The 27,997-nt window shown below is 36.3% G+C and overlaps 6 protein-coding genes across 11 annotated transcripts in view; 3 read left to right on the top strand and 3 right to left on the bottom strand.

Moving 5' to 3' along the window:
• Positions 1-6,759, bottom strand: part of LOC132199112 (myocyte-specific enhancer factor 2) — an 80,628-nt gene extending 73,869 nt beyond the window's left edge. For 2 of the 4 annotated variants that reach the window (XM_059623595.1, XM_059623601.1), the window contains exons 1-2: positions 6,651-6,759; positions 5,269-5,362 (exon numbers count right to left, since the gene is read on the bottom strand). The gene's annotated coding sequence lies outside the window, so the exon portion shown is untranslated. The remainder of the gene's footprint in view (positions 1-5,268; positions 5,363-6,650) is intronic. The other 2 variants (XM_059623602.1, XM_059623603.1) reach the window with 1 other exon arrangement.
• A 508-nt stretch (positions 6,760-7,267) lies between these two features.
• LOC132198638 (polyubiquitin-C) lies at positions 7,268-10,294 on the bottom strand. Of its 2 annotated transcripts, none has more exons than XM_059622787.1 (2): positions 10,141-10,294; positions 7,268-9,242 (listed from the first exon to the last, which is right to left on the bottom strand). In XM_059622787.1, exon 2 carries the CDS (start codon positions 9,235-9,237, stop codon positions 7,408-7,410), a length of 1,830 nt encoding a protein of 609 aa, XP_059478770.1. In that variant the 5' UTR covers positions 9,238-9,242; positions 10,141-10,294; the 3' UTR covers positions 7,268-7,407. The 2 variants fall into 2 exon arrangements, with proteins under 2 accessions (XP_059478770.1, XP_059478771.1); XM_059622788.1 differs by having other exon boundaries at positions 10,146-10,267.
• A 1,847-nt stretch (positions 10,295-12,141) lies between these two features.
• Positions 12,142-21,760, bottom strand: LOC132199080 (probable ATP-dependent RNA helicase DHX34). The gene is made up of 16 exons (XM_059623531.1): positions 21,576-21,760; positions 20,797-21,471; positions 20,459-20,744; positions 20,193-20,399; positions 20,004-20,136; positions 19,801-19,949; positions 19,536-19,740; positions 19,264-19,478; positions 19,015-19,209; positions 18,496-18,951; positions 18,323-18,439; positions 18,088-18,263; positions 17,337-17,569; positions 16,993-17,278; positions 16,806-16,942; positions 12,142-12,347 (listed from the first exon to the last, which is right to left on the bottom strand). The coding sequence occupies exons 2-16, from the start codon at positions 21,462-21,464 to the stop codon at positions 12,202-12,204; spliced, it is 3,609 nt and encodes a 1,202-aa protein (XP_059479514.1). The 5' UTR covers positions 21,465-21,471; positions 21,576-21,760; the 3' UTR covers positions 12,142-12,201.
• On the top strand, positions 12,655-14,155 carry LOC132199081 (uncharacterized). Its single transcript, XM_059623532.1, has 2 exons — positions 12,655-13,764; positions 13,923-14,155. Exons 1-2 carry the CDS (start codon positions 12,672-12,674, stop codon positions 14,111-14,113), a joined length of 1,284 nt encoding a protein of 427 aa, XP_059479515.1. The 5' UTR covers positions 12,655-12,671; the 3' UTR covers positions 14,114-14,155.
• LOC132199082 (uncharacterized) lies at positions 14,407-15,865 on the top strand. Its single transcript, XM_059623533.1, has one exon. The coding sequence runs from the start codon at positions 14,550-14,552 to the stop codon at positions 15,762-15,764; it is 1,215 nt and encodes a 404-aa protein (XP_059479516.1). The 5' UTR covers positions 14,407-14,549; the 3' UTR covers positions 15,765-15,865.
• A 35-nt stretch (positions 21,761-21,795) lies between the features above and the next one.
• Positions 21,796-27,997, top strand: part of LOC132199079 (probable phospholipid-transporting ATPase IM) — a 43,669-nt gene continuing 37,467 nt past the window's right edge. The window contains exons 1-2 of one of the 2 annotated variants that reach the window (XM_059623526.1): positions 21,796-21,914; positions 26,558-26,660. The gene's annotated coding sequence lies outside the window, so the exon portion shown is untranslated. Of the gene's footprint in view, positions 21,915-26,557; positions 26,665-27,997 lie in introns of both variants that reach the window. The other variant, XM_059623528.1, reaches the window with a different exon arrangement.

Here is a 27,997-nt window from a genome sequence, read left to right as displayed (position 1 = left end):
GCCTCCATCTCCTATTCGCATAATTCCATCTTGGCATGAATAATCCACTTAATTTCATTTCTATCTGCCCAGCTAACAATGCTGAAATTCATAGAGAAAACAAATTTTTTTAAAATATCAAGGGTTATTAAATTAATTTTACTGTAAAATATAATAAAAAATTAAATAATCATAATAATCAAAAAATAAAATGAAAATTAAGTTATAAAAAAATTAAATTTCCTTCAATGAAATTTATTAAATAAAAAATTGAAAATGAAAATAAATAATAAAATATTAAAAAAGAAATTAATAATATAAGATAAACAATCAATAATAATTTTAACTTTAATACATTAAATTATAAATCATTAATATGGCTAAATTAATTTAATATTACGGGTGTTTTGGAAACCATCTTCTTGTGCATGAACTTTTTCTTCTCTTTTTCCAATTTTCCTACTTTTTTATCAATTTAAAATAGAAAATAATAACAATTCTTCATTCAAAATTATACAATAATAAAAAAAAAAACACGAATAAAAACTACCACAAGTGGCAAAAATAAAATACAGCAAAAGAAAATAAATTGTATTTGAGAACCATGAATGAAATATCGAGAATTGATTAAATTTTAAATAATGTTAATTAATATAATTAATTTTAAATATTATTAATATATGCAACCCAAAAAATTTAACTGACCATCACAAATTGAATTTCTTTGCTGAACAATGATGTCTATTTTATGGTATTCCTGCTAAACTCCTTGCGAATGCGTTGGCATCGTGATAAGAATTTTTATCCGCCGCAGAGTAAATAATCCCTTCGCACTTTATATACATATGTGTATCGGCGCGTATAATAGTTTTATCTGCGAGTGTAGAAACGTATAATGCAGTAAACAAAACATGTGAGCTTATAGTTTGGTGTTGTATACTCGGTGCGTTGCAAACAAAGGCTCCTTGTGCTATCAGCACGCACCTCACGAGCCTCGCACACAAATGTAATGCCAAGAGCACCGTCGTACAGATGTGAGAAATGCAGACTCAACATCCTGTCGCTTCGTGTTCCTCGTGCAAATTGTACTTTTTCAATCTTGAAAATTATACTGACCGCATGGGTTAAAAATTGCATTAAAAAGGATTCATACGAACTCATTATTTATATAAGTGTCTTGATTAAGAGCTTTTTATCAACTTCACAACTGTACCTGCCGTGTAATTATTTGCATTTTCTCCAAAATATTAATCAGGTCCATTGAGCAAATGAACGTTTTGCAACTTTTGATAAATCGTGTGGTCTTGTTATAATAAATATATTGTAAAATCTCATAAATAACGTGTTACACGCTTGTGGGACGTGTAAAAAGTCTCAAAAAAACGAAAGTACGTTTCCTTTTGCTGACGTCACAGAGTACACGGTTTTACATCCACCCAAAAGAAAACTATTTCTACAGATCAGAAAAAGGAACCAGTTTATCTCAACAGATGTGTTCAACAATTGAAATCCGTCTGAGTGAGAAAAGTTAACCCATAAACCTGCAAGCAGTGCAAATTAATTCGTTTGCGCCGGGGTCGCCCGCGTATGTACATTTGGCTTTTATCTCCGCCAAATAAATTCAGTTCCAATTTCACAACCGAAAAAAAGACAACTTTCGGAATCCATTAGCTATCCCATTTTTATATGTTCTCTCAGGAAATGTGTTTCAAATATTGTAATGATTTTATTATAGATATTTTTGTATAGATTATTCATAACTGGCAATAATTTCTTGCTGATTTATATGACAGTGATTGGAATCGGAAACTAAAACACCTTTGCAATTTTACTTACTGAAATCTGGACCATATCTCAAAACCACTAAAGCCAAAAGGCGAGAAAGCTGTAAAAATCTATATAAATAAATCTCAAGTTTATAACATGAAATCTGGTAAATTGTCGTCCATCGGCTAAGTAATACTTGCAATGTACTTTCAATAAATTTTTATTGAATTTTGCATGCAAATCAACTTGCAAGATCTCTCAGACACTTGTTTCTGGGCAAGACGTAAGTTCACATACATTACATTAATAAATTGGATTAATTGAAAGCCATTTAATGTTGAAATGAAATAAATTTACAGAAATTTATTAACAAAATTAGAAAGAAAATAATATTGAAAGTTGTAATAAAAATTACAATCTCAAGAGCTACAGATAAATTAAAAAAATTTAAGAATTATAAAAAAAAATTCTTAATTATTTGAGTGCTAAAAAAAATTTAAATATTTCGTATGAAAGAACTACATATTGAGGCCTCATAATTATATATAAGTCAAAACTTAGCATTATTGCATCTTTCCCTTTATTATTTTATAACCTAGCTGGTACTAATAATGATTGCATTTTTTTTATTATTATTAATACTATTATTGAAAGAAAAGAGTGGCAATAATAATAATAATAATAATATGGTTTCCATAATATATTGAAATAAGATTCAGAGCTACTGTTCTTAAAAGCGTCTTGATTAGCACACGGCCTAACGGTTATTCTTCTCTGCTATAAATTGAGAAGCATATATAAAATTTCATTTCGCGGTCTCCAAAGCCACACTTTACATCCACTTAAATTATGCTCCATTCAATCAGACCAGAATAAGTATCACGCCAATTGTATGGAAAGCAGAAATTTCCATTTGGTTTCTAAAACTCGGTCCATCTGCACGAACACAGATTTTTTTAATATCAAAACCGAACAACCAGTTGAAAACGATCCTGAACACGCTCTTTAATCCCGGTCGTCAACACACAAAAACCCAATTACGCGTCGGCGGCGCGAAATTCGCCCTGGGATCCAATCATCTCCGATTCACCCTGCGCACCTGTTCCGAAGCCGCGGTGATTGATCGGTATCGAGGCAAGTAAAAAATGCACGCACATGTCGGTGGTAAATAAGGTGCCGAGGGTGTAATTTAATCGCGCGCGGCGCACTCTGTGCAACCGGCCGTGAAAATTATACACCGACCCGCAAAGGGTTCGTCAGTCAGTGGGGCATGAGCTTTTATTGTCTTTGACTCGTGGTGCGCGAGGTGAGAGAAAAAAACTCGAGTCTTTTTGCTCTTTTCATTTCGCACCTGTCTGCTGACTAGTCTACCTGAACTCGCGTCATCTTCTTCGACTTTCGTTTTCAACCCAACCGGTGAGCGAGAGCACGTGTGCAGCGAAAAAAAAAATGTGCACGAATTGCCTCAGAGGGGAATCGAGCAAAGTCGTGATGCAACGAAAGTGAATAATGACATTGGACTTGTATAATAAATTTGTGTACCGATATTTTTTTTATCATATTCATACTTTTGAGAGCAGTTCCGCGAGTTGTGTTTGTAAATTGCAAAACTTTTTACGCAACTTCCGAGCAAACATTTTTCTCTGGCGAGAGGTTAAATAATATATTTTCATGCAGCTAACAGTTGAGCAATCCAGGCGTCAGTTCAATTTCTGTTAAATAGGCTTGCTAGAAATTAAATTTAATTGTGATTGCACTTTTTTGCTTTCTTCTACTTTACGAGGATCTCGTGAAATCTACACTGTTTAAATAAAACTTCTCCACCTTTTCCCATAAGATCAAAGTAAATTTTTTAATGTCGACCGACTTAATGATTTTATTTTCCTTAAATAGGGTGATATGAACGTGATTTTCTGAAATTTTTATCAATTTTGATCAGGCTAATTTTTGAGAAAAAATTATTTTAGAAAATTCCCACAAGCAAAAATGTAAAATGTCAAAAAATCAGTTCTCCCAAAAAATTCAACGTCTTCTTGAACGAACCAATGCTGATGTAGAGAAAAATTACCATCAAAATTGATGAGGCCGCTTTATTTTTGTGCTCAAGCCTCTCCTTAAACCATCATGGCTTATTTTTTTAATATATATTGGAAAATAAAGACACTGGTCGTAATTTTTTTAGTGCAGAAATTGACACTTCTTGAGGAGACAATCAATAGAAGTTAAGAACTTTGCCTCTTTTGAGAGAAAAATGTTTTTTTTTTTACAAAATGGCTCTGCCAGTTTTGGTCACGTTCTGCAAATAATTATTTTTCAATAATTATTATTTTGGATTTTTTTCCAGTTAGTGTTTTTTTTTTGCATTGACTTGAAAAAGAAGTTGTACCCAAATGAGCCCATCTTTTATTTTCCTCAATATCAGAGACGATCTGCAAGGTCGTCATCAGCGTATATTTGTGGCATTGTGATTACTTTTTAGCGGTTATCATTTTGAGAACATGGCTATTATTAGATGTTATAATTAAATGAAGATATTGATCAAATAAGAATAAACAAATTTACTTCAAAATTTCTTTGCAAATTGTTTTCTTGATAACCAAATTCTAAAGAAAAATTCCGTATTATTCCTAAATCTGAGTAAAAAAAATTAACAAATTGGATACACATAATGCGAGATGTTGTTAGCGCACATTTTATGAACTATAGGCACTATAGCACATGATTATTCCTTAAAAAATGCATGACAGCACATAAAATTTTGTAATTTTTTTGCGTCTTGTTTATAAAAAAAAAAAATCTAGTGTTGTTTAATTTTCTCAAACATTTTGTATCGTTTATTTAAAGAAAAATTACAATTTTATAAGAAATAATAACACAAGAATTTGATAATATTGTTTTATGCTAAAAAAATTTATTTAATTAAGATCCCTTTCAATTAAAATCATAATTTATTCAAAACCTGAAGAAAGCGCGATCCTGTTAAGGTCTAATCTGGTGTTGTAATTGTAAATTTCGCATTTTTTTTTTAATTTTTATTAAATACTGACGCATATTGCCAGTAATTTTGACGAAAATATAAATCAAAGTGTATAATTTCTGGGCGTAACTCTCAATATCTGGAGAAAAGGAATATTTAAAAGCATATTAAAAACGCCAATACTTATATCCAGACAGCTTTGATAAATTGAATAATTATGGCGATTTCATGTATTTAGAGAAAACTTTAGCAACGGAAAATAGAGCAAGTCAATTTATAACATTTTGCCAGTTTCCTTTTTAATCAAAAGCGGTTTACTTCTGAAAATAAATCAAAATTTTACATGACATGAGCACAGCGTGTACTTTTAATTGAGCGCTGGTCCAAAAGCAGCAGGAACATAAAGATCATTAAAATTGTATATTTAAGACTTTAAGAGTGTGTTAAAATGTAAAACGAATTTCCTTATTACCACATACACATCCGATCTGAATTAATTAGGCACATTTGCATATATTTTTCGCTAAATTCTTGATTTTGCCTACCTTAAAAAGTCAGCAATAAACAAAGAGCACGACAGGTGTACTCGTTAGGGAAAGCAGCAAAGATGTTGACACGTCTCGCCCAGTTGGAACTGATCTGAAAAAATTCATCAATAGAAGGAAAGTTACTTATTTATTTTTGGAGTTTTTGTAAGTGTTTTACCTACTTATTGATTTTTATTTCAGATCAAGTGAAAGTAAAGCCAATAAAATTTATTATGGTCTTTTTTGAATATTTTTAGATTCCTTTATAAGTACAACTTTTGGCTCAATTGAATTAAAGCTAAAATTAAGACTGTCATTTCTAAAAGAGTTTTTTTTTTTCATAAAATAAAATTTTGTTCCACTTTAAAATTACAAGTTCATGAATCAATAAATAATTTTTGTTCTCAATATAGATATAATATTATAAATAAATGTTTTTTAAACATTTCATTACTAAGCTCTTTAGAGTATTTTTCAATTCAGCCAGCATGAAATTAATTAAAAGGCAGAAAAATTGAGTGGAGAAAATGAAAGGAAATTAATTATGTTAAATAACCACAGACGTGGGAAAAAGTAGAAATCCAATATTGCATAATTGTTAACTATTAGACTGTTGAATAGGTCACACATTATATTCATCAAGGAGCAAGGTTTACAAGTTGTTGTGGAGATGTTGACCTTGGCTGAATGATCACCAACTGCATCTCTCGCGCGCCGTGATTATCTCTGTTCACGGATTTGAGGCTCCTCGCTTTTATGACTATTTACAATTATCAATATTCGCACTCCGAAATTAATTTGAAAAAATTTGCGCGTGTGTTGATTTTGGTATAAAAAAATTGAATTTTAGTAAATTATAATTTTTCTATTTAAATAAATAAGTCGTTTTCTTTTCAAATTAGCAAGTGCTTGTCACTTCCTGAGAGACATGCACGCAATTGTAATTTTCCTACTTGTCGCTCGCACGGAGCAGAAAAAGTGCTAATTCATTTTAAAGCGACAGATTATATCATGAAGACATTTCGAGCAGAGTATTATGAAGAAAAATAAACAAAAACACTGCATGCGGTCGGAGAGCAGCCGAGTCAAAAATCCCGTTGGGAAACCGAGAAATTAACTTATACAAACGTTTTTAATTTCAGGATTTAATGCGCAGCGAATGGAATTTCGCGACAAATCGACGCGAATCAACACGGCAACGAGCGCTAAGTAAATTATCAGTCCGGCAGCAATGCCCACCAAGACGGAGTGTGATACAAAGTGATGCCCACAGTTGCCATTTTCATGTTTACGTTGCCACTCAAGGCGATGCCACCCGCGAACGGCGACCCTCGTCCCCCGAAGGCGACCCTTGGCGGCACCACCGGGCCATTTACCCGAAAATCAACAATCAGATTTACCTGTACTAGGCGAAAAGAGCCACCATACGATCAAACAACCACCTTGCACTCTGGATCATTTGGTGCTACTTGCACTTGTACTTCCTATGACGTCATTGGAGTGCTGACGATATTGGTGTCCCCTCATTGGCTGGACCCAACGGCGCGAAACCAATGGTGCTTTTGACTCTTTTGCTTCAAGGTTGAACCGCTCGCTCATGTACAGCTCGCGACATCTACCGGCCAACTTCAAATTTAGAAACGAGTAATTTTCCCACCGAAGGGAATTCTTTGACCGGTGGCTCCGCAAACAAGAAAATAATGTGTTATGGAAGCCCTGATTTATCAGCTTAATTAATCAATATCATCAACTCTGATGCTCTTGTTGACCATGAAGACTTATGTGGCCTTCCAACAAATAATTCTCTCTTTAATTAAAATATCATTATCACCAATACAATTTATTATAAAAAAATGGCCTTCCTTTATTCTTTGTGGAATGTTTAATTTACTTCCACTTTATTGTTATTTTATTAAGCTTTTCTTAATTCAATCCTTATTTATATTTTCATCCCTATAGGTTTATTTATGACATTCATCATTTATGTTTTCCTATATAAAATCAAACAAATGTATAAATATTTTGCAAATGCTGCTTTTATTATGTTATGACTCAGAAGATTAAATTAAACCATTGACTGATATTTTTCTGGAATAATGTATGAAAAATAAAAATTGCAGACTTTAAAATACTGGAATCATATGAGAAGCAGAAGAATTAGTTTCCACCTCGCAGACGCAGGACCAAATGGAGAGTCGACTCCTTCTGAATGTTATAGTCGGACAGGGTGCGGCCGTCCTCCAGCTGCTTGCCAGCGAAGATGAGACGCTGCTGGTCGGGAGGAATGCCTTCCTTGTCCTGGATCTTGGCTTTGACGTTCTCAATGGTGTCGGAGGGCTCGACCTCGAGGGTGATGGTCTTGCCAGTGAGGGTCTTGACAAAGATCTGCATACCACCACGCAGACGCAGGACAAGGTGGAGGGTGGACTCTTTTTGGATGTTGTAGTCTGACAAGGTACGACCGTCCTCCAACTGCTTGCCGGCGAAAATCAGTCTCTGCTGGTCAGGGGGAATTCCTTCCTTGTCCTGGATTTTGGCCTTCACGTTTTCGATGGTGTCTGAGGGCTCAACTTCCAAGGTGATGGTTTTGCCAGTGAGGGTCTTAACGAAAATCTGCATTCCACCTCGGAGTCGCAGGACCAAGTGAAGGGTCGACTCCTTCTGGATGTTGTAGTCTGAGAGAGTGCGACCGTCCTCGAGCTGTTTGCCAGCAAAAATGAGACGCTGCTGGTCAGGGGGAATTCCTTCCTTGTCCTGGATCTTGGCTTTCACATTTTCGATTGTGTCAGAGGGCTCGACCTCCAAGGTGATAGTCTTGCCAGTCAAAGTCTTAACGAAAATTTGCATCCCGCCTCTGAGTCGCAGGACGAGATGGAGAGTTGATTCTTTCTGGATGTTATAGTCAGAGAGCGTGCGTCCATCTTCCAGCTGCTTTCCGGCAAAGATCAAGCGCTGCTGGTCAGGAGGGATACCTTCCTTATCCTGGATTTTGGCCTTAACGTTTTCAATGGTGTCGGAGGGTTCAACTTCCAGGGTGATGGTTTTGCCAGTCAAGGTCTTCACGAAAATCTGCATGCCACCTCTCAGACGCAGGACCAAGTGGAGGGTCGACTCCTTCTGAATGTTGTAGTCAGAAAGAGTACGGCCGTCCTCAAGCTGCTTGCCAGCGAAGATGAGACGCTGCTGATCGGGAGGAATGCCTTCCTTGTCTTGGATCTTGGCCTTGACATTCTCAATTGTGTCGGAGGGCTCGACCTCAAGGGTGATGGTCTTGCCGGTGAGGGTCTTGACAAAGATCTGCATACCTCCGCGAAGACGAAGGACAAGATGGAGGGTGGATTCCTTCTGGATGTTGTAGTCTGACAGGGTGCGTCCATCCTCAAGCTGCTTGCCAGCGAAAATCAGTCTCTGCTGGTCAGGAGGGATACCTTCCTTGTCCTGGATTTTGGCCTTAACGTTTTCAATTGTGTCCGAAGGTTCGACTTCCAAGGTGATGGTCTTGCCAGTCAAAGTCTTAACAAAAATTTGCATGCCACCACGCAGACGGAGAACCAGGTGGAGGGTCGACTCCTTCTGGATGTTGTAGTCGGACAAGGTGCGACCATCCTCGAGCTGCTTTCCAGCGAAGATGAGACGCTGCTGGTCAGGAGGAATGCCTTCCTTGTCCTGGATCTTGGCCTTCACGTTCTCAATGGTGTCGGAGGGCTCGACCTCAAGGGTGATGGTCTTGCCAGTGAGGGTCTTGACAAAGATCTGCATTCCACCACGCAGACGGAGAACCAGGTGGAGGGTCGACTCCTTCTGGATGTTGTAATCAGACAGAGTACGGCCGTCCTCCAACTGCTTGCCAGCGAAGATCAGGCGCTGCTGGTCAGGTGGGATGCCTTCCTTATCTTGGATTTTGGCCTTGACGTTCTCAATGGTATCTGAGGGCTCGACCTCGAGGGTGATGGTCTTGCCGGTGAGGGTCTTCACGAAGATCTGCATTTTACCTGAAGAAATAACAAAAAATTAGTATTTATGTCTCATAATAATAAATTATTTTTTATTTGATTATGTAAATGTCAGAAGAGTATCAGTGAAGGAAGCTCTCTGGAATTGAGCTTCCCAATGGTTCCTAATCTGATTATTTAATTTCGCAGCTAATAATGACCCGAAACAGCTACGAAACAGTTTCAGGCTGCAAACTGCGTAGGTAATTAACTAATTTACTACTCGCTAAATTTTTTTTTAAATTTAAAAAATTTATAATAATCGTTGCATAATTTAAAAAAAAACTATGATGAAATTCGGTTTCTAGATGAATTTGTAAGAATGCTTAAAATTTCTACAATGACTAGCTTGTTTAGCAGGAAAAAAACATGAATCACGGTTGTTTCACTCAATAAATGTGTCGTCACTCGACTTGAAATTCATGTCAGCCATTTTGTAGTCGACGAGAACTTTCCGGAAACTTGACTAGATTTCGCCAAGAATTTCAGAGTTTAAAGACTTAAAACGCTTTAAAAAGTAGTGGAATCTTTTAAAAATTTGAATATTAAGAACAGTTTAGAGGCTTTAGGCAGCCAGAATTCGAATTCTTTGACTTAACAAGCAACGCGTCGTCTTTCTTCAAGGATGATGAAATTAGGGAAATCAATTTTATCCCGACCGATTTGCAAGTAAAATCGCTAATTTCACAACGAATGGATGAATTAAATTTAAATCTCACTAATAAAGTTTGAATTCCGTTGGAGAAGAACGAAGATTGCGAGTGTTGAAAATTCAAAAATAATGAGGTCTGATGCGCGTCAGCGAGTAGAAAGTTCGCAATTTTCAAATTCAAATTTCTCGCTAAATTCTCGGACGAATTGAAAAAATTAATCGCTCGAAACACTCCGGATAATTTACCTTACAAGAGGATGTGCAGTATTAAGTCGAGTTGGAAGTTTGTAGCTCGGATATTCACAGTTAAATCTGAGAGACTCGGACGACGCTTGCTGGTTTTATCGCCTCGGAATCAACAATGGCGAAAAATGCGTCAACCGAAGACTTTTCTCTCGTTGTGCGCAGCTTCGGGTATTTCCGCGCGTGTGATTGGTGCTGCTGGATCACGTGATCTGTGTCGTCACTCGCCGTCGCACGAAACCCGCGCAATAATTTGGAATCACGACGACGAAGGTCAAAGACTCCAATGCGGAAAAAGTGTTTTGCGCGTGTTGCTAGGTGGTGCAACGGAGAAAACCAAGACCATTATTTTTGCAAACCGGAAAATTGTGCGACATATTTACTATCACAAAAAAAAAAATTATCAGAGGAAGTTCTGAAGGACAAGGAGTATTCAAAGAGTTTGGAGTTTCTATAGAATGTAAAATAATTATATAATTATTTTTAGTAAATTAAATTTTCAACTCCACTTACGTTATTTTCATTATCACACAATACAAACGAGATCTTTCATCGTTCTAGAAAGATTCAATATGACAAAGAGGCTAACAGCGGGGACAAAGAACAAAAATAATGATGATAAAAATTTTACGTTTCTGGTGTTGACGCAAACTAACTTAAAATATCAAAAACAGATAATATCAAGATTATTTTTGAAGTACTGTCCGGTATTGTCAATCCAAACACATATTAAATTAAATATGTATTTAAGAAATGAATTAAATTAACTGCATATTTGAAAATTAAAGTTATTTTTGGTAAAATTGTGAAATTTGAGTGTTGAAAAAAAATATTTATATTATGGTGTATAGATGTAATATTTTGTTATTACGGTGCAGGAAATTTTCTTTGCTATAAGGACTGAAAACGAAGTAGCTCAAAGAGCGGCACTAGTTTCTTGATGCGCTAGTAAATGACCTCGATAGTGCAGCACTTGGTGTTGCACGTTTACGGGATCGATCAATAAAGCAAAATTGAGTTCACCGTCACCGAGAAAGTGAAGTAACTCTTTGCGTATTCCGCGGATTGAATTAAGTATATTCCCACGACGTGGAAAACAAAAGTTTTAATTTCCAATTGTTCGAAAAACCAAACAAGAATAATTTACGTCTTGCTTGCGGCTTCTCTCTCAATTTTGCGTTCATCGCGCGCGGCACAGCACGTGCTTTACATTAGGGAAACCCAACATGTGAAATGTGAATATTGGGGACATTCTTATTCTTTTTTTTTCATTTTAATCTTATTTGGTGTTACTCCTGTGGGCGTGAAAATTGTACGGTTTTCCATTTTTTGAATTTATAATTTGACTGTGTACCTGTACCTATGTTGCAAAATACTTTTTGCTGCTTTTTGCCATAGGAAAATTTTATTTTATTTATTAAATTTTTTTTTAAATAAAATCAAGTTTGTTAATTACTTGCAAAAGCAAGACTATTATCTAATTGCGGCCGGTACAAGTTAGCTGAATTTCACAAAAATAGACTTTGGATCACGCGGCGAACTATTTGGCATGAGGCCCTACATAGATTCAAGTACTTGATCTTAAAACTCTGTCTGTAGGCCAAGGAACTTGGCACATGCTTAAAGTTCCATCGCGCCCCTATTCCATTACAACGTTAACAAAAACCAATTTATTTTTTATTTTTAAATGAACTGTATAAACAAGAAGAGGTTTAATTAAATTTTTTTTAAACCATTTGCAATTAAAATATAATAAATAATAATTCCAAACTGTGGCTTTGTTTGTCTTTGTGGTAATTTTTTATTACGCGAGCAACCTCAATTGTTTGCAGTGAGACTTTAGGCAAGACTCATTGTCAGTTTATATAACAAGGGCAAATGGATGGAACAAAAGACTCTTAACAATTACGTAATAATTGATCACGTGATTATAAGCCAATAAATATTCTGGAATGAAATTAGCAAATTACAATGTTGCATAATTTCAATAAAACAAAATCCAAATTTAAAAGATAAATAATTTAAAATAAATTTAGTTTATTTTTTTGTCAAGTGTTTTTTCTTTCACTTCAAATGTCTTCTTTTGTGCCTGAGAATTTCGACGGGTGGCAAGTATAAAGTTTCTTTGCAGTCGGGGCACTCGTATGCTGGGTATTTCTCAGAGCCTGGCGGCGGACACGTGACTTCTTTCTTCGTCTCGGCTTCAGCGGCTGAAATGGCAAAACAACTTTATAAAGTCTGCAACTTTTAAGAATTGGCGCTTGCAGGGTCGCCATATGTAGCATGCGACATTAACAGGAAGGCCAATTCAAGTTGGATAAATAATATTAATTGGCTAGTAAATAAATTAAAATAAACAGAGAGCGATTTTTATTTTTTTAAGTACCATAAAATGTTTATAAAAACATCGCGCCATGAAATAAAAATATCGGTGAGATAACTTGGGCCCTATTTTTCTTATCAGCACTTTTTTGCTCAGTCAGAGCAATATTGGGCTCAAGGTTGCGTTTCAGCGACACCCACAAGGTGCGAGCATGGAGCTCTCGGAAGACGTGTTAACGCGCCTGCAAAAACTGCCCTCGAAAAAAGTGCAGGATTTGTTGATCCTCGCGCTGCAAGAGCAAGGATGGACCAACATCGAGGACGTCAACATCGCCCCTGGATCGGCCCTGGGCGACGGACTGATGGCCCTGATTTATAGGGTCCGAGTAAAAGGAAGCGTGAAGGGAGGCGAACGCGCCGAATTGAGTTTGGTGGTGAAAAACACGCCGAAAAACAAGGCGCGGCGCGAGGCGTTCAGCGTGCCGATGCTGTTCGCCAACGAGCAATCTTTCTACGAAAAAGTCATTCCGGCGCTGACCCAGCACCTGCACCGAAATAGCAGACCGCTGGCCGTGGCGGAATTTTACAAGTCCATCACGGACGGCGAACACGACGCCTTGATTTTAGAGGATTTGAAAGAGCACGGCTTTTGCATGGCGGACCGGAGAAGAGGGCTGGATTTGGCGCACTGCAAAGTGGTGCTTGGCGAGCTGGCCAAACTGCACGCGGCCTCTTTTATTCTAAAGAAAGCAAATTTGGAGGTTTTTGAAGAGCTGCGGCCGTTCGTGAAAGACATGTTTTGGGACGAAGACCGTAAATTTGCCTTCGAACCGTTTGTCACGAGTTGTTTTGAGGAAACGCTTCGGACGATTAAACCCTATTTTGACAATGATGATAAAAATATTTATTTGCAAAATTATCGCAAATTAATTGATAGGGGTTATGAGTTTATTGCTAACATCATAAGAGGCACCGCTCTGGGTGACCAAGTAATCACACATGGAGATTGCTGGACAAACAATTTGCTTTTCAAGTATGAGTCCGAGCAGAAGCCCGCAGACGTCCGATTTCTCGATTATCAACTGCCACGGATCACGACGCCGGCCGCCGACGTGACGTACTTTTTATTCACCAGTCCAAAGTGCCAAATGATGTCAGAGAATTACGACGAATTGCTCAAGACGTATCACGAGAGTTTGGCTTCTATTTTTAAAGAGCACGCAATGGACCCCGAAAAAATATTCTCGAGGGAAAAACTCTACGAGGAAATGGCTCGCACGGCGCCCTATGGTCTCACCATGGCAGGTGAAAATTATTTAAGAATAAAAAAAATTTAAATATTATAATTTATAATTTTTAAATATTATATTTCAAAAATTGAACAAATTTATGTTGCAAATTATAAAAAAAATTAACATATACAAAATTTATTTAAATTTTTTTGATAATTTAATTTGTTCCAGGTATTGTTGTGCCTGCTGTTTGTGTGCCTCCAGAACACACACCAGATATGGAAAAGGTCTCGGGCGAAACGAGAGATCACTTTGTGCAAGAGTACGCTCGGCAAATGCAAGCGGACACTCCAGAGGCTCGAGAGCAGTTGGCGTTACTTTTGAAACACTGCGTTGACAGAGGCTTTTTTAAAAATCTCTGATCATTTTATAGGAATCACAAATAAAATTATTCCTATCACAATAAAAATATTTTAACACAATAAAAATTAAAAAGCTTCTAATGTTCACAAAGGTGACCTTTTAGCAGAGATAGCAGTTGAGAAATAATATATACCTAACTAAGATTCATCGTGATAAAAAGATATACAAACAACACTAAGATAACAAAACGAACACGCTCAAATATGAGAGTCAGTTTATATACCCAGGGGGGTACTTTCCAACTGATGATGTTCACATTAATTTTAACGAGAGTCGAAATGAGAACCGCGCATCGGAGGGAGCTTGGTGGCCTTGCAGTTTCCCTCACGCGACTATATCAGAAATCGCAGAGCTCTCGTGTGACGTGCAACGGGCCTCTATTATTATTCAAACCGTCTTCTCGTTCTCGAGTAGGCGTGAGTTGGAGTTGTAAAAATGGCATCGCTTCCAGAGCAATTGATAGCGGTTTTGAGACAGGTGTTGGGCAAGGAAGGCAAAATTCTGGAAAAGCACTCGATCGCGGCTGGATGCAAACCGGGAGACAACTTCATGGGTGAAATAACCAAAGTGACCGCGCACAGTCGCGACGGCAACGGTGCTCACGTGGAGGACAAGTTTGTGTTCAAATGTCCACCGGCCGACAAAGCCTATCGGGAGGGATTGCAGTCGCACAAATTCGTCAAAAATGAAGAGGCTTTTTATTCTCAAGTGGTGCCTGCGATGGACGAGTTTTTGAAATTGGCAAGCGGAAATAAAATTGCGAGTGTCCCGGTGCCGATATATTTCTGTTCCACTTCTGATGGCGATTCGGACGTGCTAGTTCTTGAAGACCTCAGCCTGAGTGGATTCACTCTGGGAGATAAAGTAGAGGGATTCAATTTGGAGGAATGTCACTTTGTGCTGAAAAAATTGGGTCTCTTCCATGCAATTTCCCTAGCAATGCAAGAATTGAAACCGGAGGAGTTTTTTAAAGTGAGAAATTACATCAAAGAGGTTTTCTTCTTTGAAGAGGGAAGACCTCAGTTCAGCACGATTCACTTTCCTTGCAATGCAGGTGTGAGGATGCTGCAGGACAGGTACCCAAAGAAACCCGAATACGTGCAAAAATTGCGCGCCGTCTCGGACGAGTTTTTCACCAATCTAGTTGAAATGGTGAAAACTCCGACACCCCTAGCCGTAATCAACCACGGTGACTGCTGGGTCAACAACACCATGATCAAGTACGAGCAGGGCAAGCCGGTGGACTTGCGTTTCCTTGACTTCCAGATTGCCAGATTCAGTTCTCTGGCGCTCGATCTGAGCTACTTGCTGTACTGCAGTTGCCAGAAGAGTTTGCTTGACCAACATTACGATGAATTTATCAAGACCTACGTTGATGCTGTGAATGAAGCAATTCTAAGCATGGGAGCGAAAAAGTCAATTATTACCAAGTACCAAGTTGACCAGGAAATGAAAAGGTTTGCCAGTTTTGGAGTTCTTCACGCTCTCATGGCAGTGCCGTTTTTCGTAACCCCAGTAGAGGACCAACCGAAGTTGGAGGGCGGGATAGAAGTTTTCGATAAGTTTCACCAGACAACTTATAAAAATGTGCTTATTAGAGACAGAGTGACGGACATGATTGTTCACGCAATTGAAAGGGGTTTTTTATAAAATATTCACACTCCAAAGAGCAGTCATAATTTTTAAAATTGCTTAAGTTAAATCAGCTAATTTACAACAAAATGTGCTTAATAAAACTTAAATTTATTAAATCTACTGCGTTTTATTGCAAAATTATATTAGAAAATTGCTAGGTCAATTTTTTTGTTAAAACTATTAATTAAATTATTTAAAAAAAAATCGTCTTGTTATGAGAATTATGAAAGATTTTTAAATTAGAAACTTTCAATATTACTTGGTCATGAGCATTCAATATTGTGTTTTGCGCTTGCGGTCCTTAGAGATTACTTGCACATTAAAGCTACTAATTTTAAATGGAGAAGGCGCAGTATTTTTATATTGTGAGTACTGATTGCTAAGACTCTTGAAAAACACAGAATTGAGAAGTTACGAAAGAACCACAGTGGGAAGTGTCACCTGGCTTGAATAGCGGCGATAATTTTATCGCCGTAATTAGGCAGGTGAAATACGAGGACGACAGAGCCAGAGTGAATGTCATTGTTAAAAGCGCCTCGACAAACAAAGCTCGCAGGGAAGCATTATAGAGCAGTGTTCCTTTCCTCAACAAAATAAATGTCTAAATAACGTGCCAAGACTGAAAACCATTGGCATTGATTTGCCGGTGGCTAAATCTTACGGGGCAGTGTCAGTTGAAGGTCAGGAGACCTTGATATTGGCGAATTTAAAAGATGAAGGGTTTTGCATGGCAAAAAAAAAGACAAATTAATTAAAATCACTACTTGGCAGAGCTACGGGCGTTGGCACAGCTTCATTTGCTTTGAGAGAGAAAAATCAGGAAGAATTTGATTTGATTGCTGAAACCGTTCAGGACCTGTTTTGAGACAGCCGGAAACACCACATTTTCCAGCCCAAATTAAACGTGTATTTTGGAAATGATAATTTTTTTTAAATTATTTGAACGCTTATGGCCTCTGTTTATGGATGTAAATGATGTAATGAGTATCTATCAAGTAGAGTAAAAAAAAGTAACAATAACCACAAATTTGTGAAATAAAGTAAAAGTTCACTCACCATCCTGTTCTTCTTTGGATTTGCATATCATCTCATGTGACATTCTTTCAATCGGGAGAACTGAAAGAGGTAGGTTGCAGTTGGGGCAAAACATGGCCTTGACGCCTGTCCAGCTAGTGTCTCCAGTGTCTGTCAAACTAAATAAAATTCAAAATAAAAAATCCTGTGTATGAGTATATAAAATTACCAGTTGTAGGTTATATTAGGCGTGAGCCGCATTCCTCCCTTTTTCTTGTCTGGAATAGCTTCAAAATCCTCTTGAAGGGGATTGGGATCAACTGGGCACTCATTACTTCCTTCACCAACATATAGAACTTTAATGTCAGCCGCAAGAAGCCTTTGGATTGCGTAGAAAACTTCAGTCATCATGAAAGAAATCAAGTCGATGCTGACTTCAGCCTCCAGTTGTCGAGCTTCGTTGCTACTTTTACTACTTGTTTTCTCCTTTTCATCATTCTCTTCTATTTTTGTGTCTAAATTCAAAATATATAAATCAATAAAACTTTGATTTTAACAATAAGTTAAAAATACCTTCTAGCTTTAGTGCTATCAGCCTTTCCCATTTTGCCCGAAGCTTGGCTACTCTCGAAACCAAAACCTGAGCAGTTTCAGGAGTGGCAAAACGTATCTGCAGCCAAGAGTCACAAACAACTCGAGTAAAATCAAAGTTTGTGTCAATTGAACTGGCAAAGAGAAGCAAAGTTTGAGCAGCAGGCATCCTCATGGTCCCCGTTAGGTATGGCTTAGTAGTTTCCAATAGCGTCCTGCATTGATTAGCACCAAATAAATTTATAATAAAAAAATATTCATGGTGGATTGAATTTAAATTCGGCCTTTCCTCGATGGGTTTTTGTGAGTTTTTATTGTTTAAGAAAAACAATATCCTGCTCTACATGTTTCGGCTGCGGGCTGCAGCCATAATTCATGAGCTGTGAAAAACATTTTGACAAAAATTAGTACAAAATTAAATATTTTTTCAAAAATTATTTTTCTTTCAAATTGACAAATTTTTTTTTTTGTCAATTTGAAAGAAAAATAATTTTTGAAAAAATATTTAATTTTGTACTAATTTTTGTCAAAATGTTTTTCACAGCTCATGAATTATGGCTGCAGCCCGCAGCCGAAACATGTAGAGCAGGATATTGTTTTTCTTAAACAATAAAAACTCACAAAAACCCATCGAGGAAAAGCCGAATTTAAATTCAATCCACCATGAATCAACCCTCGATCGTGAACTTCTACTACAAAAATAAAAAAATATATCCAAGCTCCTAACACTTACATATACATTAATAGTTGATGCTTGGAGCTGACAGGTTGCTTTGTTGTAAAACCAGGAGGATAATCTATATCAGATTCAGAGAGGTGAAGTTCTGTTGGGTGATTTGCAAAGAATCCCATTGGATGCAGCATTGCGAATGGCTTATTTCGGGTGTGAAACATTTGCTCAGGCGCGGACTGTTGGAATAAGCCATTGAAAACATATTGAAATTAATTTAAAAAATATGCTTCTTTACCTTAGAATGGTTAAATTCATCAGCAACAGCAACCTGCGGGTAAAGCCCGCTTCCAGTAATTATTTTCAGCATCATGAGGTCACGCAGTCCAGATGTTTTTGTTCCCGTGAGCAATTTCTGAATAAATATAAAACAATTTTTATTTAGATAATCATGCAGTTATTTAAACTTACTCTGAGCTGAGTCCTGTCATTTCCAAGCCGAAATTCCACATCTTTGATATCGATTTTTCCACCTTCTTCCTCCATTCCAGCTGCTCCACTTTCTTGAAGTCCCCAAGGATCCAGTTTTAGCACCGATCTTTTACGAGGCTCTTCATTCCGGTGCTCCCTTTTCATTTTCCTTAACAACTGAAGTTCTCCGTGCCGCTGGATTCTCTCACTGCTTGTCATTTTTTTCTCTTCCTCAGCCGAGTACAAAAGCCTCGATTCTTGCAACAGTTCCTTAAACTGGCGGCGCAGTTTTGTCATTTCATAAAATCTCTGCTCCTCCAAGCCTCTTCTTTTGCACCATCTTGTGGAGTGACCGGGGTTATCATTATTTTCCTGCTTTACTTCAAGCCATTCACGGAAAGCATTTAACAGAGTAAGAGGGTCACCGTGATCTGATTCCAGCTCTTTTCTAGAGTTCTGCAAAATATTTAATTTTTTATATAAACGAGGCTTGTTTATAAAAACAAATATGATACTTACTTCACAATCTGGATCTCGGTATGCTTTGTTAGTAAATGGGTTCTGAACGCTCAAGGCTGCAGCCAAAGAAAGTATTGGTTCAACTTGGTGGAACATGGAACCAAGGATAAGCATCTTGCCAATTGTAATATCAACTGGAAGGCAGGAGAGCATCTTGCCCATGGGCGTCAAGTGCTCATCCACTGTTAATGCCCCCTAGATACAAATTAAGTTAAAATTTAAATTATATAATTTTATATTTATATTTACCTGTTCTTTTAAAGTACCTATGGATTGCTCAATGCTCTCAGCTGCTGGTGCCTCAATGAAAGGAAAGCGTCTCGCATCAGGCAAACCCATTGCCACCATTTGCAGAAGTAAAGAGTCGAGGGGAACTCTGAGAATTTCTGGTGTTGTATAAGGAGACATTGCTTCGTACTCCTCTTCAGAGAAAAGGCGGAAGCAGACACCAGGACCCGTACGACCTAAATTAATTTTACTTGAATAAATTTGTTGGATGTATTAATTTATTAAAAAATGACCTGCTCTGCCTTTGCGCTGCTCTGCGCTAGCTTGACTGACCCAAAACTCTTTTAACCGTTGCATTTTGCAAGTTGCATCATAGCTCATCTCTTTCACTTTGCCCGAGTCGACTACAAAACGAATCCCGTCAATTGTGACTGACGTTTCAGCAATATTGGTTGAGACAATGCACTTTCGGACTCCATCTGGAGGATAGTCAAAGACCTAAATAAAAATTTAAGTAAAATAAAAATCTTTTTCAATGTTTTGAGCAAGATTTTTTACCTTATCTTGGTCGGAGATTGAAAGAGTACTATGGAGAGGAAGGATGATCCAATTTTGTGTTTCTTGGGCGTACAATTTACCAGCTTCAACTACCGTGGAAATTTCTGTCATTCCACTCAGAAACATCAGCACATCTCCCTTTTCATCCTCTACAAACACATTATTATTTACCAAATTCATAAAAAACCAAATAAATTTAATACTTGGATATTTTTTATCAATCAACTGCAAAATTTGCACAAACGGATGAGGATCAAAACGTTCAGACTTCTTTGCAAATCTATCTCGCACTATTGGTCTGTAGTGAAGTTTGATTGGGAATAATCTTCCAGGAACCTAAAGACAATTGGTATTATTTAATGAGTTAATTTTCAATAAAATAGACAGTTTACCTGAATAACTTTTGGATTAAATTCCTCAAAGAATCCAGCGAAAAGTTGAATGTTAATTGTGGCCGACATAAGAACTAGTTTGAGATCTTTTCTTTGGAACAGCAAGCACTTCAGAATTCCGAGCATGAAGTCTCCATGAAGATGCCTCTCGTGTACCTCATCCAAAACAATTACGTCATACCCGGATAACTCAGGATCAGTTTGTACCTAAAACATTGTAATTAAATAATAAGTCTGATGAACGATTGATTTTAAATAATACAAACCTGGCGAAGAAGCAAGCCTTCTGTAATAAACAGAATCTTAGTGTGCTGCGTTTTGCTCTTCTCAAATCGAATTTGATATCCAACTTCGGAGCCATATTGATTGAGTGTTTCGTAAGCTACTCGTTTGGAGAGAGAAATGCAAGCAATTCGTCTAGGCTGAGTGCAGGCAATGTTTTTAAAGCCAGCTCTGATGAGATATTGCGGAACTTGGGTTGATTTTCCACAGCCAGTATCTCCAGCAATCACAACAACAGAGTTTTCTTGCACAGCCTCAACAATTTCTTTTCTATAGAAGGAAATAAAAAAGATTATTAAATAAATTTTAATTTTTTTTTTACCTATAGTGAGCTACAGGCAAATTGGTTTGGCCTTCTCTCAGCGCTTTCAGTTTCTTAAACTTTTCCTTTTGCTTGAAGTCGAGGTACATGAGGAAAATGTCCCTGAACTCTGCAATTCTCTTCTGCGACAACCACCGTCCAGTGCTGCGGTCCCTTGGAGGCATCCTTGACATCAGTTCATCCATTTTTGCTTTCAGGCCAATGGATATTATGTGACTTTTGTCGAACTCCACTGGAATGCCAAGATCAGGGTCCAGACGAGACTCTCGAGCGGGCTGGTACTTTTTGCCCAATTTCTTCTGACTTGCCAAGTAATTTCTCAAAAAATCCCAGAAGTCTTTATACTCATCAGTGCCCTGTTTGATCAAGTCACCGTCACGAAAGAAGATCATGTTGAGCTCGTACTTGTACTTTTCAAATGAAAAATCCTCTTCTTCGTCATCGTCCGAATCAACTTTCACAGGCCTTTGCCTGGACCTCTCAAATTCCTCTGGAGAACTGCTCCTTTTTCTTTTGCTGGAGGAGGCTTGATCTTTGTGGCGATGAGAAGTGCTGCTGGAGGACGCTCTTTCCCTGTCTCTTCTATCTTTGTCTCGACGACGTTCGTCGTCTCTGGACGGAGAACGAGATCCTCGGCCGTGCTTTCTTTTCTTGCTTCCAGATCCCATGCTAGTACTACAGAAAAGACATTCATCACATTTCTAATTTTAATAATAATAATATGTACATAAACAAAAAAGTTCCAGAAGTACTTTCTGAAAATTTTAGGTTCAAATTACCTGTTAAAAATAGCAAGAAAATTTCATAAAATGTCCACAGATTTATGTTTTTGTAATTTAAAAATTATTACTAAATTACATGAAACTTCCTAACGCTGTTTCGGCGTTACAAATTGGATAAAATCGACCTGCGATCATCAGCTGCAAAATGAAAATGAAAACAAAAACACGTGCGGGGAGGGAGTGATGTCTAGACGGTGGTGCCATCTGGGTCTCTGGGAAAACCGCGAACGAGCCAGGCAGGTTGATTTTTCGCTCATGTGCCCGAGGAAGGTGTGTTTGTGTTTGTTTCTCCTGCTGGTTGTCCTGGATTTGCGCACTTTTCCGCCGACACGAGAGGTAATTCAAATCAATTTTCCACTTTCCACCCTTTGCAAGGACGGCTCTAAGGCACAATGGAACTGCCTGTAAAATTGGCTGCTCCGTTCGGCGAATATTTTCGTTGCAAAGCAGACCAGACGCCTCGTCTGACGAGAGCTGCTGGCGAAAGGATGAGGGGGTCATTTGCAATAACGTTAAATTGTGCCGCAACCATTTAACTTTTTAATTCATCTGGTCATATTATTTCACCTGTGACGGCAAAATTAGCTGTCGATTTGTAATTTATTTCTACTCAATCATTATTTTACAGAAAAGAAAATTATTTTAAATTAAACGTCAGGAGTATTTTTAGCTTTTGACAGGAGAGTGCAAATAATGATATGACACAATCAAGGTTGACTCATTTGTTTGCTTTGGATTCTTTTGCTTTCCCACCTCATCGCCAACAATAGGCTTGTGTTGTTCATTCACATGCGGCAAACTGTTCATTCAAACAGGGATTCCATCTATTTTTAATCCTTCACGGGAGACACGGAAATAAAAGCTATTTTTCATACCGCTCTTTCCATCAATAGAGCCATGGTGTAATCTTCAATTATATAAAGGATGAAGGGAAAAATTTAAATTAATAACTAACATAAAGAATATTTTTAAAGGAAAAAGCAAGAAGCAATCTGTAAAAAATAAAACTAATTTCTTTGTCCTTTTTTATATAATCAAACGATCTTAGAAAATTTTGAATTTTAACTTAAATCATTCATTTTGTTGCAGAAATTACAATTTTGGTTTTTAGAATGCAAAAATAAATAAATCTGCTTTTAAATTAGATAATATAAAAAAATTAACCAAGCAATCAATTATAGAGGTTCGAAAAGTTGTAGTTACGAAACCTTTTGGCACTTAGGGATTTCATAAAAAAAATTATAATTCCTTGTCTTAAAATACAATATTTTTATATTTAATTAAAATATTCAAATAAAATAAGCAGAAAGCATTAAAAAATAATCTAGCAGTCCCTTTTAATTTATTAAAATCTTTTTTATTTATATTTTAATTCAGAAAAAAGTATAATTTGTAAAATTATAAAATAAAGAGTAAAAGTGATTTTTCAACATGTTGCTTTCGAAAATTGGACCAAAGTGGCAAGGTTGCACGACAATTTCAAACTGTTGCAAAGAGGCGAGAAAAAAAACGATCGCGTGCTCTTCCCGCATATTTCAGGACAGAAATTCATGACAGTAAGTTAATCTCTCCCTGTCACAATGAAAACAACAAAATCGATTTCTTCCCACGTGAATTAAAAACGTCCGAATAAAAAAACTATCAAATGTTTTGGGAGCTGATAATGCTGGAGGAGCGCGGCTCGGAAAGTGAAAGTGTTAGACTAAAATACAGTCAGCGGTCGCGTTGTTCTGCTTATGTCATTTTTTTTTTTTAGTTTGAGTCTTACCGACTGCTAGTGAAAGCAGTGCTCGGCTAAGGACACGTGCACTCGATCAGCTGCTCCTTTTTTTCTATTTATTTTTCCCTCTCTCTGCCTTTTATGCTTGTTCTTTGAGGCGGCGTCAAGGATGTCCTGTGTCGCCGACAGGTTGGACGCAAATCGCCATGTTTTGGTACTCAACCGGAGCATTTTTTTTCTCCTTTTTGCTGGCAGCATGGAGGAGCTCTTACTTAATTGTTTGCAGCTCAAGCACAATGCGATAAAATAATGTATTTTGTTTTATGTCCCCCAAGTTGATTTTGAATTTAATTGCGCTCCTACCGATATAAACAGTAAAATCAGGCGGAAAAGATTAAACTACCAAATTTGTTTGTATAAAAAAGTTATAAATATAAAAAAATGCAACAATCAAGTCAAAATTTGCGCAATTCGGAGTAAAAACAAATTAGTTATAATTAAATTATTATTTATTTTTCTCTTGATATTTTTTATTTTATAGTAATTACTTTTAAGCATTAATTTTTTAATGGATTTTTTTTGCTTATTTGATCAGATCAGACTCGACTTAAATGGAATATTATGCTTTATTTTTGTTAAATAATTAAACGTAATTAGTTATGTTTTATTATTATGTGGTATAAAAATTGCAGCTAAATTAATAATGAAAAACTGGATTTTTATTCTAAGGCTAATTATTACAATAGTCAAATCTAATCAACAAATCTGCAATGAAAATATGAGTTGGTAAATTACTTTTCCATTTTAAAAAAAACTTCGTTTATTTTTTAAATGAGGCACTTTAGGCGTACCTTCAATTTTATTTCTCAGCTGAATAGAGGTTTTAACAATATTATTAATAAATTACACTGAATAAAATTTAATTTAAAAAAAAAATTAAATTAACTACTTAAAAAAGTATCCAAATAATTTTTCCTTCACATTTCATGTCGATCTCTGTAAAAATTTTACACAGTCTAATAGAAAAGAACACGTTAATTTGCAATTATTATTAATTGTGTTATTTTGTATGTTCTGCCACATTCTCAAGAATAAAATATTTTTATAAAATTATAATGCAAGGTTGGTCATTGAAAAGTTACCTGCTTTTTTCTAATATCAGCCAGTTTTTAAATAAAAAAAGTACCAGACGCGTCAATTTATGTATCAATTTTAACATCGCAGGAAATATTAATTTTTATTTCCTAAACAATTATGTGATTGATATTAGAAAAAGCGGTGAAACTGGTCATTTTCAAATTTTGGTGATGTGATTTTATTTCCAAATTTTCCTTTTCAATCAATATTCACATTGATCAAAAGTTGAAAAATAATTCAGAAAAATTTATGGTTTTATGAATTTAACAACGAGAAAAGCAAACGTTATCCATAAAATATTGTAAATTGTAGCTAATGGTGATTATTTTTGATTCGCCTATCAGCACCGGGAATAGCAATATCTGAAAAAAAAGAGCTCACGCAAAATGTTTGCTGCACCATGGCGTGCCGCGAAATTTGTAAAACAGAGATCTCATTAATGAAAGGGTTGCGCCGGCAGCTTGGGCGTGTCCCTTGTCCGCTCTCACGGCGAATCCTTTTCGCACGGCGATAACTTCCGAGAAAAAATTGACTCGAGAAGAATCGGTCCGCCCGGAAAAATGCCTCTTTGCGGCCGCGCCCTAATTTCATTCACGTGTGTCATCCGCATTTTCCTGCCGCTTTTCTCTCCTGCACTACTTTATTGATCAGCGCCACTGTCACGTGCCAATCAAACTTCCATTCCTCGTCCATTATTAATTAGATGCAATTTTTCCTCCGACACTTTGGTTACTCACAACTCCATTGTTAAACAAACTCAAGCAAAAGCTTTTCTTTCAAAAATTCCTCCATTAATCATTTGAAAATTTCTTTCACACGCAAATTATTCTCAACAACACACAAAAATAATCCTTTGATTGAAAATATGTGGTCATAATTTCGAATACATAGGAATTGCGTGCAGCGTGCGACAATCAATTAATAACTCGGGCAGACACTGCAAGATTTATCTTCCAGAGCCGGCAAGCAATTTCGTTGGCCACGGGACGGAAAACAGATTGATTAAAAATCCGCACAGCGTCTGGCTGAGGAGGGTTCGAAATTATTTACCCTCGCACCAATTTAATCAAGCCGTTCCAGAACCACCCGACTTTGTGCATTTATCAGGAAATGCGTTTAATCGCACAACTTTTGCACACCTGCTGTTCAAAAACCAAAGATATACAAAAAGAGGTTAAAACTCGGTTGGGTGCCTTTGGCAGAAATAAACTGACGTGAAAGCACTGGCGCCGTTTAATGGCGCAAAGCAGTTTATTTATTTTGAGAATTCGCGATCGCTTTTGCACCAGCACAGGAAGTGATATGCTTAACTTTCCTCCAAAGATTGTATTTATCAAACATCCTGCTGAAAAATTCGACAAAAAAAGGATCAATCACTTTTATCTTGAGGTTTAGAATTTTAATTTTCCAATTCGATCTTCCTTTAAGATGAAACAAAATTTAAATTACATGTATACAAAATTTTTTTGATGAAATTGACACTCGAGGATATGATCATGGAAATGAAGAGATCAGTCTTTTCCTCGTTGTAAATATTGTTTTTTATTCAAAAACAAATAGCATTACCAGTTTCAGTCATGGTCTTGAGTAAGAAAAATACAAAAAAGTCAATGAAATTGAAAAAAATGCACCACAATAGATTGGTAATTAAATTGTTATCGTAGAATTAAGATTTAAATTTTTACGTTAAAATGTGGTGCTTTTCAATGTTGATGATTTTTTTCTTGCCCATGAAATAGGGTTGCAGACCGTGACAGAAACTGCTAAAGCCATTTGTTCGCATTTGTTGTTGAAATCAAAACAATATCTGCAACAAGGAAAAGTCTCTTCATTTCCGTGTAAAAAATTTTATTCAATTTTACATAAAAATATTTGTTTAATCTAAAAGTTGTTGAGAGTTTTTTATTTTTGATATCACCAATCAAAAAATTATTGACATCTATAGTCTGATTTTTTTTATATTATACAGAATTTCATGGTTTGACATTTGGTTGGGCATTTGCTTATAGAAATCGCAAATGCCATTGCCGGCCTGCAACCTTTTTTAGTGAAAAGGTCAAAGCCTCTCCGCGTCTCTCTTGTGATTGCCTTTTACTAATTTGGACCTGCTTCTTCTTCGCAGGCTCTTCTCTCTCTTTCTCTTTCGCCGAGTTTTGAGTGACTTTGTTTTCCCTGGCGAGCAGCGCGGAATGGAACAGCCGGCAAATTGAGTCCTCCTGACTGAGGTAGGTGCGTGAGCATTATTATGTGAGTTCGAGAGTGCCGCTCAATCTCCGGAGACAAAACGGCGTTCAAATATTTATTGTGCTAACAAAACAGCCCGCGTAAAACGCCACAAGGCCGACACTGGCTTTCTTCCCGTGTCTATACAAAGTTTTTTTTTGGTAATTTTTTTTTTAACAGAAAATTTCTGGTAGAGCGTGAATAATATATTATCGAGTTAGTCACCTGCAAAATGGGTTGGTCAGATTCCACAAAATCCCCTCCCGGATTGCCATTTTGTGACGTAAATGATTACACGTTTATAAAATTATCATTGTGGATGGCGGTTTATTTAAAGAGATAAGATAGTAGGTGAGTTTTAAAATTTGAAGAAAATCTTTCCTTTACTAAAAAATGGTGATTTTGAGCAGAAAAGTAAATTCTGATTTTTAAAGCCTTAAAGATATAAGCATAATATAAAAAGATGAGGATTTAGTGCTTTTTCAGTGTTGATAAAATTAATCTTCTTTTAGACTTCAAATAATGTTTTATTTTCTTAAAATTTAACATCAATAATTTTTTTGAAAAACTTTTCAAGACATTATTATGTACATGTATTTTTTCAACTCAAATTTTGTTTGTAGTTTTAATTTTCAATTTTTGAATATTCTAATTATGTAGCTTGATATAGGCAGAGATTTGCCTTTCGGTACAGATAAAATCTTAATTTGCAACTAAAAAAAAAAATAGATAACCAAAATTACTTTCATAATATTTTTTACTTCAGTTGTGAAGAATAAAAAACAAAATTGATTTAAAATCATAAAATTTTAAATTTTAATCTAAAAAAATTGTACTTTTTGTTGAGGGGAAAATAATGTGTGTTATCTGCAATTTCTATAGAAAACATGAGGGATATTCAAATGCTAATTTAGTTCTGGCTATTCCCATAATCTAATTTAGCATGTGAATATGTTTAATTTTTATAATTGAAAAATAAGCTCCCAAATTTTTGCTTTTATTATATTTTTTCTTAATATTTTTTTTGTTGTTCTCCAAGGGAAATAAAGCCAAAATTATCACATAACATAAGAGATGTGCAGAATAAAATGAATTTTTTTACCGTATAAAAGAATGATTAAAGATAATTTTATGCCGTTTAAGCCAAAAATTTTGATTAAATCATAAAAAATGTGACTTATATTCATCCGTTTTTAATTAAATTATTATAACTGTCGAAATCTGAATAAAACTGTGGGCAAAAATTGAAATATGTAATTGAAACACAATCTTTCTTTTCCTTTTTAAATTCAAATTTCGGCAGATAGGGCGCCGGGTCAAAGGCTAAACGCGTGTGCCC

This window comes from Neocloeon triangulifer, unplaced genomic scaffold, assembly GCF_031216515.1.
Source record: "Neocloeon triangulifer isolate White Clay Creek 2 clone unplaced genomic scaffold, ASM3121651v1 ptg000013l, whole genome shotgun sequence".
NCBI lineage: Eukaryota > Metazoa > Arthropoda > Insecta > Ephemeroptera > Baetidae > Neocloeon > Neocloeon triangulifer.
Note: the sequence above shows the minus strand (reverse complement) of the source record. Positions and strands in the feature narration are given on the sequence as shown.

Coding starts and splice junctions, on each gene's coding strand:
- LOC132198638 (XM_059622787.1), bottom strand. CDS start 9,237: ATGCAGATCTTCGTGAAGACCCTCACCGGCAAGACCATCACCCTCGAG.
- LOC132199081 (XM_059623532.1), top strand. CDS start 12,672: ATGGAGCTCTCGGAAGACGTGTTAACGCGCCTGCAAAAACTGCCCTCG. Junction 13,765..13,922: donor CTATGGTCTCACCATGGCAG/GTGAAAATTATT, acceptor AATTTGTTCCAG/GTATTGTTGTGCCTGCTGTT.
- LOC132199082 (XM_059623533.1), top strand. CDS start 14,550: ATGGCATCGCTTCCAGAGCAATTGATAGCGGTTTTGAGACAGGTGTTG.
- LOC132199080 (XM_059623531.1), bottom strand. CDS start 21,464: ATGGGATCTGGAAGCAAGAAAAGAAAGCACGGCCGAGGATCTCGTTCT. Junction 17,570..18,087: donor CATCAACTATTAATGTATAT/GTAAGTGTTAGG, acceptor TAATCAATGCAG/GACGCTATTGGAAACTACTA. Junction 16,943..16,992: donor CCTAATATAACCTACAACTG/GTAATTTTATAT, acceptor AATTTTATTTAG/TTTGACAGACACTGGAGACA.